Source organism: Cetorhinus maximus, chromosome 13, assembly GCF_964194155.1.
Source record: "Cetorhinus maximus chromosome 13, sCetMax3.hap1.1, whole genome shotgun sequence".
Taxonomy (NCBI): domain Eukaryota; kingdom Metazoa; phylum Chordata; class Chondrichthyes; order Lamniformes; family Cetorhinidae; genus Cetorhinus; species Cetorhinus maximus.
This window is the reverse complement of record NC_135891.1, coordinates 34,287,454-34,304,926: the sequence shown is the minus strand read 5'-3', so window position 1 is coordinate 34,304,926 and position 17,473 is coordinate 34,287,454. Positions and strand designations below refer to the sequence as shown.

At 40.3% G+C, this 17,473-nt stretch overlaps 1 protein-coding gene across 1 annotated transcript in view; it reads right to left on the bottom strand.

Annotated features, from left to right (window-relative positions):
• Positions 1-4,268: 4,268 nt before the first annotated feature.
• The window catches only part of kcnb1 (potassium voltage-gated channel, Shab-related subfamily, member 1), a 336,451-nt gene continuing 323,246 nt past the window's right edge, over positions 4,269-17,473 (bottom strand). The window contains exon 3 of the mRNA XM_078555237.1: positions 4,269-7,287. Coding sequence (XP_078411363.1) covers positions 5,179-7,287 — 2,109 coding nt within the window. The 3' untranslated portion in view covers positions 4,269-5,178. The remainder of the gene's footprint in view (positions 7,288-17,473) is intronic.

Here is a 17,473-nt window from a genome sequence, read left to right as displayed (position 1 = left end):
CATTTAAAAACTAAGTGCAGCCATTTCATCACTCAGTTCTGAGAGGGGCTGATAGATAGGAATTGCTTTGTGGTCTATATAAAGAATGGATGGAACTGACATATTAGGACTACCCAGGTTCATTAGAGAATTTTAAAATAAAAATAATGTAACACGCTGTTTAAACGGGAATACCATATGAAGCGAACTTTCTACATTCCCACCAATTTTACACTTTGCACCAATTATGTGATATTGGTTTGGGGTTCAGATTACTATAACAGTTAATCATGCAGCTCTGAATAGCTTGGCACACCTGTTACTTTTCATTTGCCTTCAACATTGCCGGAATTCTTCTGACCTTCTTTGTAGAGGCAGCTCTTAGCTATCTTATGCAAGAGGTTGGCCTTCCAACAAGGGAAGGTGAGAATGGTTGATGGCCTCTATGGTACAAGTGATTAATGCCAAGGAGATTAGCTACAGGAAGCTTGGATTCAATCTCCCTGACTGTTGATAGGTGGTTGATTTTCTTGCTTCTGCAACTAAATTGATAAACAAATTGAAGCTCACGCCTGCCAGCTGCTCATCGCTATGTAGGATCCTGTTTATGGTAACTTAGCAGTGAAATTGAGCTATCAGGGAAAAGCAAAGGGCCTTTAAAGGAATACTTGATTCCTCTTGGAAGCACATGACAGCTGCTGCAAAGATAAATTTTGTGTTGCAGATCATAAGATCAAAAAACATCATTTTTAGGAAGATAGTTATTTATTCACCATATGTTTTCTCCCTCAAAGTCAACAGATTTGGAAAAGAGAATTAGCTTGGTATTTATGGAAATATGCTGTGCAATGTTACTCAAGGGGGCTTGTTTCTCACACATTACTTCAGCAGTCGGTCCTGCTATCTTTTGACATCTTCATTATCATGCCATACAGTCTCTCTGCTGGCATGCTGGCATGAGAGCTGTTTTGTGTTTCTTTTACCCCTTCTGCATCCATAAAAAGCAGTTTGTTATATGGTAACATTAATTACATGACATCAAATACATTTGGTGACCTTTAGCTGACATGCAGTCAGTTGTGAAAATCAATTAACAAGTCTCTCTCAAACAGTACTCTAAGAAATTAAGTTACTTATATAATTTAACAAAAGTTTTTTTGCTTCTAACTCAGTAATTCATGATACAAAACATAATTTTGTTTTACTTAGTTGCCCTTATATAAATTTTGCTAAAATACTGATAATGTTTATTTGAACAGAAAAATAGACTATTCTGCAACACATGCAGGTCATGTGACGACTCCATACATCTGATACTCATAGAGCCAAGAAGATGGCAAACGTGAAAATGCAGAGGTTACCCAAACATCTGCACTTGAAAAATAAAATACTTAACTACCTCTTTCTTACACTGATTTCCACTGCCTTGGTTGTGAGCTGTAAATGTGAGATGTACCAGTTTGTGATATTATTCTTAAAAGTCACAACAATGTGTTAAGTACATTTTAATAAACAGCAAACTAAGGTTTTATAGCAGGGAATACACATTAGAAATTGTGGTTTGTCAGAAATTAATCATATGATTAACCTAGCAAGTGGTAATTGTTATCCTGAATACAATGAGATCTCCACCCATCTGCACCCAACAGACAGTAGTGTGCATGCTCATGTTCCTTTGGTATGGAACAAAAATTCATTGGGAATGCTGCTCTTCCTTCACTGGAACTGGCTAATGTATTTTATCTGGAGCTCTTGTACTCAAAGCAAAGGCAGCAGAGATTTTATTATATACAAGGTGCTGCCAAGACAAGGCACAAGAGAGATCGACCGCTGCTATCTTAAAGTCATCAGTCTTAGATGTAATTATCTGGTAATGATAACCTTTTGGATGACTCATTCTTTCCTAACTGCATTTTATCCATTCAATTTCGTACTAATGACTATTTTCAATTGTGCTTTCACACAGGAATTCTCAGAGACCTAACATACATGTTGTTTTTCAAAAAGTCTTATTAGGAATAATTGGAACATAGGAACAGGAGTAAGACATTCAGCTCCTTGAGCTTTTCTGCCATTCAATTGGATCATGATTGATCTGTACCTTAACCTCACTTGCCCACCTTTGCTCCATGTACCTAACAAAAAATCTATTGATCTCCATCTTGAAAGTTTCATTTGAATAATAGGCAACAAGATTCATTATTAAGTGTTTGCTGTGACATTTCAGGACATGATTAGCATCGTCTGACACTCTTATATTCTTTCTGGAATTGAATTGAATCTTTCAAATGGTCGGACTCCCTACACAGTACTTGGATCTGTCTTGTGTTTTTTTTTCATTGTTCTCTCTTTAAGCAGATTTCTCATTAACTTCAGCAGAATAAAGGAGCAGTTGAGCGTAGTGAAATCCTGCTGAAGTCATTAGGTTGTGGAATTTGGTTAAATAGGTTGGAATGAATTATTTGTACGGACATAAGGCATGCAATCTTTTCTCCGGAATTTATTTACTTGGTGGAACTATTGTAATTTTCAATGGAATAAAGAAAATAGTTTGGCTGTTACAGATTTTAAAGCTTCACCTCAGCAACAGGTTTTGACAATAAAAAAGTAGATAGTTATGAAATTAAATAAAAGTATAAAATATTAAACAAATTCATTGAAACAAGGGAAGTAGATTCCAAGTGCCAGAGTAGAGCAATTCAACTGCACAATTTTAAGCAAAGCAAATTGCAGCGAGAGTAGCTTTCCATGTGAGTGTTTGGCATGCGGATGGAGTTTTCTTTGCTTTTGGGAGACAGCGAACTGCCTTTTGTATCAAGGGCGAGTTGCACCAGTAGAACCCATGTTAAGCATAATTTGCATCTTTTGACAAATTGCTTGGGAGTATAAATTCATAATTCCTACATATTGTGTTCCTTAATTTGCATCTCCTGTCTCCTAATATGTAGATGCTCTCTGTCTGCAGACTTGTGATTGGTACAACTGATATCTACCATGTGTAGAACGTTGGCATGTTGGTTTAGAATTAATGATGACTCTGCATTTCAGCACTAGGACCTGTTAGCAGATGAGCAAAATTATATTTTTCATACTGATATGTTGGTCATTTTAAAAAAAAAAAGTTTCATTATACCATTAACCTTCTGAAACAGTTACTATAAAAATTACATACCTTGGTGCGAAACAGGAGTTTTATATCATGTCTAAACAGCCACTTGTGTGTTTATATATTGTATATGTATGGAAATAATATGTATCATGAAACACATGGGCAAATTTAGGAAAAGAAGATCAGAAATGTATTTGTGTTTCCTTGTCTATACTGATTTTGTTTTATATTGAGGTTAGGCAGAACTAATGTATGTGTAATATCTTTTAGCTTCCTAGGAAACCGACATTTAAATGTCATATGAGCTTAGACTGAAGATACGTGTCTTTGTTGTAGAGGTGTCTTTCATACAGTTGCACTTACAACTGCTCTTTCAAAGAGCCTGCACAGGCACAATAGGCCAAATGGCCTTCTGTGCTGTATGTTCCTGTGATTCAAAGGACTCTTTAGTTCTATCATGGTTAATTTTTAGAACTGAAGACGGTATTTTGTAACAAGATTACTGTACCAAAAATAAAACTTTAACATTTTCAAAGTGCTAGTGTTTAATCATTAAGATCTATACTTTCTTGACCAGCCAGAATGAAAAAATAAGCATTATTCCATTGTTAAAAATAAATCTTTCATTTAAAACTGTAAACTTCAAATCTGGTAAACTTGCTAAGTTTGGTTTGACATTGTACTTTGAAAATAAAGTCTATGATCATATTCTTTACATGGAAACCTTTATGAAATTTTATATGGTATTTTACATTTTCCAAAAGGAACTTCAGCCTAGTTTACAATACAGATATGTCAAAGCTATGAAGGCGTTTCTACATGGGCTTAGATATTCAGAATGAGAAACATTTGTGCATATATTTCCTTTCTAGAAAATAATTTAGCAACAATAATAACATTAACAGAAATTGTAAAGTTGATTTGTTTTGATACAGTTAGAATTTTCATAGCAGAAATCTTCTTCATTTGATAGATACATTCATCTATTTTGTTGAATGAAGACAATTCCAACCACTGCATTATATATATATATATATAGATCAAATTGATAGTGAAGCTTTACTATGATATAGGCAGTTTCATATCTGTCATTTAACTGGTGCAACTCACCCACCGACCCCCCCCTCCCCCCAACATTTTATTTTCCTGACCAATAATTTAGGGCCCAGGTTGTGATCTTTGAATTTTGAAAGAACTCATCAGCTTCAAAAATACATTTTTTTCTTCACATGACATCTACAATGTTAACTTTTGCCAGTTTTTAAAGCTAAGTGTTAGCTAGAAACCATGATTAAGGAAATACACGGAAGCGAAGAATATTTCTTAATTTGCACTATTTTTGGAATAAAGTACAATTTAAAAAATCGTGTAACATTATTAATTCTGGTGCAGAAATGTTGATGCATTCCTCAAAGGTTTAATTAAGGAAATTGAGCAAATACTGCAGTTCTACAACCAAAAGACCCTAATCTGAACTAAAATAAGCACATCTTTCGTGGAAGTGTTATTCTTCTCTGCTTCAAAGATTATTTGTATCCATTAGACAAATAACATGATACAATAATGGTATCCAATGTGGTTCAGTTATGCAACCAGAATCTGTAAATGAAATCCAGGCAGTGCCCTTCAAAGGATATCTCTATGATCCAGAATGTTCTGAAACATTCTGTCTTTCTGTCCTTTTATTTGCAAACAAATACTTTCTGCTTGTCTCTGAGCGACCATCATGATCTCTATATTTAAAATGTGTGATCAGACTTTGTATTCTTCCATAGTCACTGGATAGACAGAAGGGACTCAGGAACGAAAAAGAATAGTGTGACAAAATTCTGATGGTATGAGTTAGCAGAAGTTTGCAGGTATATTTTTTCTGTTCTTCAGTGCTAATGTTCCATGGACAGGACCTTTACATTTTGTTAATGTTCTCAGGTTCCCTTCCATTAAACCCTCCTTTAGACTTTAAAGGTAACACTGGCTTGCTTGAAATAGTTTTCCATGCCATGCAAAAAATACAAAGCTCTGTTTTTTTGAGGATATGCAATTTCATTTCACAATTCCAGCTCAGACAACAGCCTGGCAGACCCGAAAGTTCAGATGTTGTCATCGTATACAGTGGAACAGCCACTTTCACCATATGTCACGTGAATCTCTGGTGAGATGTGGTTGTCCAACTTGTTTCCTTCTTGGTTACCACTTTTCTTAACTCTATCAGTTACACTTTCCATACTGTACATGCAGTTTTGTCCAAAGTGCTTCGCTGTCGAAACCACACCAGATTCTTCTAAATAATTTCCATCCTTTCGGGAGACACCATCCCTCTTACTTGGACAGTCACTGCTGATGATGTGGTAGGTGAGACTTGTTGGTCCAGAGGCGTTCATTCCATCCAGAGACTGATCTTCTTCATCACTATCTGCATCAATGTACTTCTTTACCCCATCATCATGGAAAGTAAAAGCCACTGGCATAATGTTTTCTGGAGGTTTCATTCCAGTTGAAGAACAAGCTGTTGAAACTTCTACACCAGGCAGATGTTTCCCTGTATGTAATGGACCATCCATGGGACTGGTGATGCTTTGAGAGCCACCCACAATGGGGTCCACAATTGCTGACAGAGATGTTATGTTTGTGTTTTGAACAGTATTGATATCACTTTCCATAAAGTTTACTTTGAGAGATCTAGATTTTATGGGGTTGCCTTGTCTAGTTGAGCCTTTAGCGCTTTCTACAAACATGCTGCTGTGTTTATCTACCGCAGAGTTATAAGAGTTATTAGTATTGATGTCCAAAAGGTTCTTATGGTAAGTGCCATCTAGTGCTGTAGCAGTTTGCATGCTTGGTGCATTATCAGCTGGAAAGATTGGTGATTCTTGATCCTGAATTTTTTCAAGTCCCGGGTTCCCATACACTTTATTGGGCAGTATTACTGTAGGGCTGTGAGTAAACTTCCCAGCATCAGCAAACTCTGTAGCACAGCTAATGAAACTGTCTATGCTAGATAGACTTCTCATATCCACTATCCCATCTGGTGTGCTTAATAATGGATCCGAAGGACCAGACATTTTCTCCATCTCTATTTGATTTTGCGTTCTAACTCTGTATGTTTGACCCATTTGACTTATGTTCATATTGGGCTGAGATTGTGTCTTTGCCATTTTACTGTACATGTCTTCCAATTTCTGTACATTTAAGTGTTGTGGGCTAACAATTGGGGTGCATGCGTTTCCTGGAGAGCTTTGTCCTTTGTATTTAGTTTCAGGAGATTTGTTAGAGCTGGTCTCGGATACAGTCCGCTTTCCCCATTTCCACTTGGGTGATAGATTAGCATCCTGCAGTTTTTCACTTTTGCTCATGTTTTCTCCATTTTTCTCAACAACAATATCCATAAGTTCTATGCTGCGAGCAAAAGCGTCTTTCATGTTCATTGAAACAATGCTTCCATTTCTCTTAGCTCTTTCAAGTGCTTCTCTTCGTTTTATTGCTTTCTCCTGTCTCTTCTGTTCCTTGTAGAACTCTGAGAAATTATTCACAATAATTGGTATGGGAAGTGCAATCACCAACACACCTGCAATACAACACAGTCCACCAACTATCTTGCCCAACAAGGTTTTAGGATAGATGTCACCATACCCAACAGTTGTCATAGTGATAGTGGCCCACCAGAAAGAAGCAGGAATACTCTTGAACTTAGTGTCATCTTCATCCTTTTCTGCAAAAAACACCAAACTTGAAAATATCATTATGCCCATGGCCAGGAACAAAATCAACAGTCCAAGTTCATTATAACTTCGTCTAAGTGTGAATCCCAGAGACTGCAAGCCTGTAGAATGTCTAGCTAATTTGAGAATTCGTAATATCCTCATTATCCGGAAAATCTGAACCACTCGTCTGACGTTCTGGAACTGAAGCACACTTTTGTTGGATTCTGTGAGAAAAATAGTGACATAATATGGCAAAATGGCTAATAAATCAATGACATTCAGCGGACCTTTAAAGAACTTCCATTTGTTTGGTGATGACAAGAAACGCAACAGGTATTCCATGGTAAACCATGCAATGCACACGGCTTCGACATGAGCCAGCTGTGGGTTGTCCGTGAACTGTCCAAATTCATCTTTGTCTTGTAGTTCAGGAAGTGTGTTGAGGGACAAGGCAATTGTTGATAATACTATGAAAAGAATAGATATAATTGCCAAGGTCTGTAAAAGAAGAGAACATTTTATCCATTAGAGAGTTCAGAATATGACACTTTTCATTTTTTTCCTTTCTTTTCTATAATACAGTATACCTGAACATGTAAAAAGGATTTGATATTGGCTGTCAGTGATTTCTATGGATTATTCTAAGCTCTTCCTGTCACAGATGTTTGAGTCTGCTTTCCTCATGTTTATTTTAAAATTATTGGATAGGATGTCATTGATATGGTTGACACATAAAAGGCAGTATATGTTCAAAATATAAATATTCAGTTAAGGTATCAAAGTCCAGAAATAACTGTTGGTGATAGAAGTGGCAAACTCACTTAATATGTTCTTTTGACATTCCCCTGTCTGATTGGCACCCACAGTTCACTTGTTTTATCCTGATGAGGCCTCTCCATACTGGCTCAATGCACTGGATTTTACAGATCCCCCACGGGCATGGTAGATATGAGGGGTGGCAAGCCCACTGCATTCCCGTCCACCCATGACCCGTCCCTCATAATATGGTGGGTGGGTGGGTGCCAAAATTGGCAGCCCGCCCACCGTTTTTAAATAAATAATTAACAGGCAATTGAACTTGTTACCAAACCAATTGACCTCTATTTCATGCTGTCCACACCATAAAACAGTTGACATGGACAGATGACGGGAGTAAGGAACCTCTTTTGGAAAAACACTTCTGTAAAGGTAGTAAGGAAGGAATTTTGGGGGTGCCCTTTGCGCATCAGGGGCAGGCCCAGCCAAGATGATATTCCCAACCCCCCCTTTGTTCCTCATTGCCTCGCGCCAAAACCCACCCTCCCTACATTGCCCGATGCCTCCTTGCCCAAAACGGCCTGAGTTAGCTGGCTCCAGCGTCCATTGTCTCTTCTTGCCGGGGACTGCTTGCAGTCCCAGCAGCACCTACCACTGCCGCTGTTTTAGCACTGCTGGGACTGCGAGAGCTCTCGAGGGCAGGACTTCCTCCCACTGAGGGGTGGAAGTCACACTTGGGCGGGCTTTTTCTTTGTTCTGTTGGCTGGCTGATTCGTGTAACAGTGGGGGTGGGGGCATTTGAGCAATATGCACCCCCACCCTTCTCATGAATTTCAGCCCAATATCATTGCCCATTCCTGGAATCATAAAGCATTTGGGGTACTGAGGAGCTTGGATCTCCTTGTTTGTATCCCAGTTTCAAATAATTTAGATATACTATAGCAGCAATTGCTCCAGTACTAATGCCTGTGGTATACCATTTTTGACCCTTACCATTTCTACACACCATTTACCCTCACTATTTGCTTTCTCTGGTTTAGTCAGTTATCAATCTATCTCAGGAGATTACCTCCTATTGTATTTCACGTTCAAAGATTTTGGATAGGGTGAAAGAAAAATGAAATCCATCCTTTTCTAGTTGCACTTTAATGCAGTAAAAGTTAATGTATTATTTTTTACAGAAAAGATGAATAAGCTCTTTACTGTTAAATTATTAATTCCATTCAGTATCTACTGGAAAATAGTTGCTCTGTGCTGTCAGCTGTGGATTGCATTAATCTATGGTTCACTTGACAGGCCACAAAGGTTTAATGGTCCTTAATAATGGTTCAAAGAATGGGAAATAATTTGACAGCATCTCATTTATGGCTCACACAATGTTCCATAATCAAATGATTGTGCTACCGCCTAAGCAGAACATCTCAAAGTGGCCAGAAAGAGCCAAAAATTCTATATTATTTTCTCATAAAGCAGAACAGGCATTTACTATTTATGAATAAAATGTCTACAATAAATTTCAGGGTGTTGTTGCTTTCAGTGAGATTATTTCTACTTATTAGAGGTAGCTCCTGTATAGGTCTGAGCGTGGTTTCCCCAAGGACATTCATTGGTAGGTCCTAACTATGCTAAAGTTAAACTGCAGTTGATAGTCACTACCAAGTATCTGTAGAGTGTAATGCTCAGATGGCTGAACCATCCTGCTAACTATTAATATGGTTCTCACTAAGCTCAGTGACGATGGAATGCTTAACAGGCCTGTTTGGGTTAAGGCTGCTTCCTCTGTTTGGCCTTATTACTGGAGATGTCACCACATGATCTCCTGCCTCCAGCAGCCCAGTCCCCACACTCATGCTGCTGGCCTGCCTACACGTCCATACTCATGGTGCACTGCCTTCCCACATCCATCGGAAAATGAATAGACTCTTCACTACCCAATTGGAAGATTATCGACTGTCAGTTAAACAGTCCTTTTCCTCCATGTTTAATAATTTTCTAACTAGTAAACAAAAGAGTTCTTCCAGCAGTGTCTTGGAAATGAATCTTTTATTCTTGGAGACTCCAGGAAGAACCCTGACAGGTTGGAAACCTTAGCTTAGGTGCATTTGTAGATTTTTGCTCTCCAGAGCACTAATTGCTAACAGTAGAGTAGGGCTTCCCAAACTGTGGGTCACAACCCCCAGTGGGGTCACGGGATGAAATTTTGGAGTCACGAGCTCAGAGGCAACAAAAGTTGCCATGCAGCTCAGACTGATTTCTGACAGCTGCAAGGTCCCTTTAAATACTTGTGTTTTCTCTGTTGGTGCGCGTGGCCTATTAGGTTGCCTTCTGAGGCCCAATTGCTGCTGCAAAATATGCCCGTGAATAGGTTTTCGTGTTTATTTTTGAAACCCCTGTATTTTCATCATGCTAAACTTCTGTTCCCCACCCGCCCTACCCCCACCTCACCCTATTCGACAACTCTCGTACCCCCCAAATTTTCACTCTGGGGTCACATGAGGCATTAAAATGGGGTTATACCAGGAAAGTTTGGGAAGCACTGCAGTACTGCATAGCTATTGTGACTCTCTAAGATTAGCAAAGTAGGCTCGCAAGGCACCCAATATTCTAGTGGATTATTTAAAAACTTTTAAGACATATCTTTATACACAAACAAATTGTACAGCACATGGTGCAAATTCAAACCAGATGAAATGATAGTCAGCATGTGCGTTGCATCCTTAGCTCCAAACACTATTTAACTTACAAATGATATTGTTACTTGTACACTGAGGCATTCCCAAAATTCCCGATGCAAAATTGACTGTTAATACTGCAAACGTAAAGAAGGGATGTAAACTTCTTTCTCCACAAAGATCTGAGATTATTTCAAAGAAGGGGACTCACATAACAGGTTATTTTTCAAACCAAATTAAACAAGCCGACTTAAATAATGTGAAATTTGGCAAGCCAGATTTCCTGATGCGTTATTGTGATGCAGAGTTAGAATGCTGTGGTCTATGCATTTCCTAGGATTTCTGCAGATTCCAAATATGTCCCTTCCCCCAAGGAGAGACCATAGGCATCCATTAGCGATGGCAATTTGGATTAATTTTGACCTCCAAATTGAAAACATAAATGTTACTTGCACAATACCTAAAGAAAGACAACCATCACTAGACTACCGGGAGGTGGAATATTAGAAGGTATGTCATAGAACCAGGAAAGGCCTCAGGAAAACAAGCTTTCCTGTCATTTGGAACTATTTTAGTGACATCGCTTAAGGGTGAACTTCTACAATTTCTACACCATTACTTTGGTGAATCAACTACATAAACCCTAGAAAAATGGAGTAAACTGTGTTTCTGCAGCTATTCCATGGAAGGTATGGAAGCAGAACCCCTGCAGAAGTTTATTCCATTAGTCTCCAGTAATCATTACAATTGAGAAAACTAGCAAACGCTGCACTTGCCTTCAATAAAGTGTGGCAAATGAATTCTCAACAATCCAACCAATCATTTTTCTAAAACTGACACAACTCCCTCCAAATTCTATCTTAATATTGCAACTCTCCTTTCTCTACACCCCCCTCCCCAAAAGTGCCACGTCCAACTTCTTTCCTATTCCTCTCAAAACACTGCTCCCAATATCCTTTCTTACCATTCATTGCTCAATTCCTATCACTGTCATCCATTTCTCTGTCCTTTATTCTCATCTGTTTTCCCCTTACTCTTTACAGTTCACTGACATCCATTTTTCCAATCAATCAGCATCCCTTTCTCCCTTTGCATTATGATTCACATGACTCTTCTATTGCCTTCTACTCAGCTTGCCTGCTTATTCCCATCTGCAATGGCATTAGACAGGGTTCCTCTCTCCTTTCAGAGCTGCTGCTAGTGCTAGGGAATGTAGTCTTTTTATACTGCTGCCCTCACTCACTCTAACATATCGCCCTCTGAATTTGCTGCACTCCATTCTCTCAGGTCTAACCCCGACATTGTTATCAAACCTGCTGACAAGGGTGGTGCTGTTGTTGCCTGGTGTATCATCCTCTATCTTGCAGAGGCTGAGTGCCAACTTTCAGATGCTTCTTCCTGCCTCCCACTAGACCATGAACCTACTGCTGAACATCAGGCCATTGTTTCTAGCTCTGGAGATCTGGATTCATCTGCTCTGGAGATCTTCCCTCCACAGCTTCCCACTTCATAATACCCCAACTCCAAACAGCCTGCTTCTACCTCTTACCCAAAATCCATAAACAGGACTGTCCTAACAGAACCATCATTTCAGCCCATTCCTGTCCCACTGAACTCATTTCTTCCTGTTTATTTCTCCCCCTGTCCAGTCACTTCCCTTCGACGTTCGTGAATCTTCTGACGCTCGACAGCATTTCAACCATTTCCAGTTTCCTGGCCTTAACCACCTCCTCTTCACTATTAATGTCCAATCTTTCTATGTCTCCATCCCCCATCAGGATGATCTGAGAGCTGTCCTCTTCATCATCAATAGTGCTGCCAAGTGGCACTTGCTTAGCAATAACCTGCTCACTGAAACTCAATTTGTGTTCTGCCAGGGTCACTCAGCTCTTAACCTTATTAGAGCCTTGGTTCAAACATGGACAAAAGAGCTGAACTCCACAGGTAAGGTGAGAGTGACTGCCCTTGACACCAAGGCCACATTTGACCGAGTGTGGCATCAAGGAGCCTTAGCAAAACTGGAGTCAATGGGAATCAGGGGGAAAACTCTCCACTGGTTGGAATCATACCTAGCACAAAGGAAGATGGTTGCGGTTGTTGGAGGTCAATCATCTCAGTTCCAGGACTTCACTGCAGGAGTTCCTCAGGGTAGTGTCCTAAGCCCAACCATCTTTAGTTGCTTCACCAATGACCTTCCATCGTAAGGTCAGAAGTGGGATGCTCGCTGATGATTGCACAATGTTCAGCACCACTCACGACTCCTCAGATACTCAAGCAGTCCATGCTTAAATGCAGCATGACCCTGGACAATATCCAGGCATAGCCTGACAAGTGGCAAATAACATTCATGCCACACAAGTGCCAGGCAATGACCATCTCCAACAAGAGAGAAACTAACTATCACCCCATGATATTCAATGGCTTTACCATCGCCGAATCCCTCACTATCAACATCCTGGACCTTAGCAATGACCAGAAACTTAACTGGACTAGCCATACAAAAGCTGTGGCTACAAGAGCAGGTCAGGGGTTGGGAATTCTGCAGAACTCACCTCGTGACTCCCCAAAGCCTGTCCACCATCTACAAGATACATGTCCGGAGTGTGATGGAATACTCCCCACTTGCCTGGATAAGTGCAGCTCCTGCAACACCCAATAAACTTGACATCATCCAGGAAAAGCAGCCCACTTGATTGCATTACATCCACAAACATTCACTCCCTCCACCATGATGCACAGTGGCAGTAGTGTGTACCATCTAGAAGATGCACTGCAGGAACTCACCAAGCCTTCTGAGACAGCACCTTCCAAATCCAAGATCGCTACCATCTAGAAGGACAAGGGCATCAAACACATGGGAACACCACCACCTGGAAGTTCCCCTCACCACCTTCACTGTGGCTGAGTCAAAATCCTGGAACTCCCTCCCTAACAGCACCATGGGTGTACCTACATCACATGGACTGCAGCAGTTCAAGAAGGCAGCTCACCACCAACTTCTCAAGGGCAACTTGGCATGGGCAATAAATGCTGGCCTAGCCAACAAGGCCCAAATCCCATGAATGAATTAAAAAACAGCGCTTCTGATATGTCTTCCTAGTTCCTCAACCAAGGATTCCCCTTGCTGACCAAACCCCCACGCCCCCCCACACTGTGGCTGACAGGGTCTTCAACCCTGGCCGACCTATTTCTCACACTTCTACTGTCACGCCTTCACCTCCCCCCCTCCCAGAACCACGATAGGGTTGCCCTTGTCCTCACTTTTCACCCCACCCACCTCCACATTCAAAGGTTCATCCTCTGCCATTTCCGGCACTTCCAGCATAATGCCACCACCAAACAGATCTTCCTGTGCCCTTCCTGTCAGCATTCCAAAGAGACTAAAGGGACCATTCCTCCGTGACACCCTGGTCCACTCCTCAATCATGCCCAACACCTCGTCCTCTTCCATGGCACCTTCCCATGCATTCGCAGGAGGTGTAACACCTGCCCTTTTACTTCCTCTCTCTTCACCATGCAAAGCCCCAAACACTCCTTCCAGGTGAAGTAGCAATTTACTTGTACTTCTTTCAACATAGTATACTGTATTTTATGCTCAGTGTGATCTCCTCTACATTGGGGAGATCAAACGCAGACTGGGTAACTGCTTTGCAGAAGATCTCTGCTCAGTTCACAAGCATGACCCTGAGCTTCTGGTTGCTTGCCATTTTAATTCACCACCTTGCTCACATGTTCTCACTCCTGTCCTTGGCCTGCTGCAATGTTCCATTGAAGCTCAAGACACAGCACCTCATCTTCCAATTAGGCACGTTACAGCCTTCTAGACTCAACATTGATTTCAACAATTTCAGATCATTAGTTCTGTGCCCCATTTTGATTTTGTTGTTTTTGCCATATGTCAGTCTGAATCTTGTTTTTCACGTTTTTGCTTTTGAACAGAGCTGTTCATTATTCTGCCATTAGTACTCACTCTGGACATGCTTTGTCTCTTTACTACACCCATTTCAAGTCCCTTTGCCTTTTATTCCATGACATATTTGTCATTGAATCTCTCTCACCCTCTACCCTATCCTAGACCTTCCCTTTTGTTCTTCCTCCCTCCCCCCTCTTCAATGGCATAAAACCCATCAAAGTTCTGCCTTCCTTCTGAAGAAGAGTCATATTGGACTCTTGTTTCTCTCTCCATAGATTCTGTCAGACCTGCTGAGTATTTCCACCACTTTAAGTTTTTATTTCCTTAACTTTACTTTCTTTCCCCCCCAAATTGAAAACTTCTATGGATTATCTGAAGTAATAATTGATGGTAAATTTCCAGCTTCGTTTGAACAATTGATTTACAGATGAATATACAGTTGATATTAATCATTTACTTACTAGAAAGTTATTACAGAATATATATTTTCAACTAATAAACTTAAAATTGTCAGTTACATTGGGCAATATAAGGCAGGATACTATTTTTAATGCAACAGTGTCATTATTTTGCTGTATCAGTCTGTTAAAGTACAATTCATTGGCAGCATATTGCATCATTTGAATAGGAATTGAGTGAAATAAGGCTGTTTGAATGAGTTTCCAGGGTGTTTTTGGAACAATGTACTTAGAGCATCAGGGAGTAAGTGTCCTTACTTGGGACGTTAAGATTAAAAGCATGTTTTTATTGAACCATTCAAATCAGGAACCTGTAACTAAATAATGTATTAATAAAATTATTTACAATGTTGTGCCTGGGTGCCACTTGGTTTTCATTTATAAGAAAATGTAATCCCACTTGGAAATACATTGGTGCAATTTGATTAGCCATGTTTATGAATGTTTATTAACACCAATAAAAATATGCTAGAAATCTGAAATTAAAACAAAAAATACTTAAAATACACAGGCCTTTCAGTGCCTGAAATGAGAAATGGCAGGTAAATGACGTGGTGCAAAATCTTCATCAAAATTGGGAATTGAAAAATAAATGAGCCTTTATATAACAAATCCCTCACTGTATCCTATTAATAGGGTTACTTCTCTTCCAGTTCTCAGTTCTGATGAAGAATCTGCACCTGAAATGTTAACTTTCATTGTTTTCAGATGCTGATGGACCTCGTGTGTAGTTCCATAATTTTCTATTTTTATTCTGATATGTATTAAATACCACACTAAATCCAGTTATAATTTATAAATTATAACCTTTTGGTAAATAAATTGCACTTGGTCAAGGTTCAGGAAACACGACCTTTATTGCAGGTCTAATAAACATGTGCTGTTGCTAAGTTGCATCAATAGGTCTAAATGTTCAGGAACTACTGATAAACTGTTGCTAGGCTCCAGACAGCAGATTGCTTTTATATCAATGGGTGCTATTTCATGGTTTGTGAGCAGAGTTATTAATATGGACTAAGTCAAAGCCATGACCCAAACACCTGAGGAATCCAACCACACCTGTTGCATAAAATTTGACTAAAACAGGCATGTTCTGCTTGTCACATAGGTGATGGAGAACGGCTTGATGGCATTAACGTTTTTTTCTTCCCCTGTTTTTTCTATCCTGAGGCAAGGGCACCCCTGTATTCAAGGAGGTTATGAAAGTACCCTATTAAAATAACAAGCTCCTAGTGTGCATACATGCTTGGAATCTCAGTTTTCAGATGGTAGGCAGGAGATCACAAACCCCTAAAAACAAAGCTGCATTTATGTAGCAACTTTCATGACATCTGGATATCCGAATGTAGTTTACAGCCAATGAAATGTTTTTGAATGTTGCCACAACTTTAATGTAGGAAATGCGGAAGCCAAATTGCTCATAGCAAGGTCCTTCAATCAGCAATGTATTAATAATCAGATAATCCTTTTTTTTAGTGATGCTGGTCTGGAGAACTCTCACACTCTTCTTCAAAATAATGCCATAATGCCATGGGGTCATTTACATCCACCTGAATGAGCAGGCAAAGCCTTGGTTTAACATCTCATCCTAAAGATGGTCCCTCCAACAGTGCAGCACATCCTGAGTGCTACATTGCAGTGTCAGCCTAGATTATGTGCTCAAGTTTGTGGAGATTCTTGCAGATATAAAGTTAGTTACCAGTTAGTTTATGAAGCCAAATCCATGTCATAAAATCAACATAGGTTAAAACTGATTATGAGTATTTAGATGTGGCTTATACAAATCTTATTTTATTTGGGCAGGAATAAGGGCTCAAAATGAATTATATTATTTTTGCCTTATTTACTTTGGCCTGGATTTTTCTCTCAATGGTGAATGGTGCCAGCTGTCCATTACACTTGCACTTGCTGACAAACTTTCTATGGGAATCTGCACTGGAATTTATTGTAATTAGTTGGCTAGGTGGCTAACCACACATTCTGGTGAGGTTGATGTTGAGCCTGTCTCCTCACCGTGCCCAGTAGTAACATCACAGCATAAGTGACCCTAGAATAATTGAGGATGCTACCTGAAGAAGAAGAAGAGAACAAAAACAGCATGGTGGCCTTTACAGGGGATCTGGGACTTGTATGAATGGGGAAAGAAACTGTGGGGAGAATTTTCCCCCCGTCGGCGGTGTGTGGGGCGGGGGGGGCGGGGGATGGGGTTGTGCGGGGGCGGGCACAAACCCGATCAGCGCCCCCAATAGGGTCCACGCCGCCATTTTACGTGGGCGGGCCAATTAAGGCCTGCCTAGTGTGACGCACGCCCAGAAGCGCCGTGCGCTCCCTGTGCAGGCAGCGGGGGGGATTCCCTGAGTCGGGGCCTGCGCTCTATCGCGCATGTGCACGAAAGAGTGCAGAAATCTCCCTGAGGGACAGAGGTGCCTCAGGGAGATTAGTTTAAGTTTTAAAAAGCTAAATAAAGAAAAAAAAAAATTTAAAGACATGCCCCCTTATGTGACAGTATCACATGAGCTGGGACATGTCAATGAATTTTTATAAAAATTTTAATTCAATTTATAAACACTTCATGAAACCTCACCCCGCCCATGGATGAGGTTCCATGAAAAATGCGAAGGCCGCCTGGGCTCTTCACCTGCCCACCAAACTTAAGGTTGGACGGGCAGCTCAGTTTATTGCTTTAATTAGTTTTTAAATGGCCTTAATAGGCCTTTGACAGTTCGGCGGGTGCGCAGCCGAACTGAAAATCTAGATGATGCACGGTGACGTTGGGACGCATGCTTGACGTCATCCCGTGTCATTTTACGCCTCGGAGAGCGGGCCCCACCCCCACTCACCGAGCCAAAAATTCTGGCCCATGTATCTCCTTAATCAATCAGATT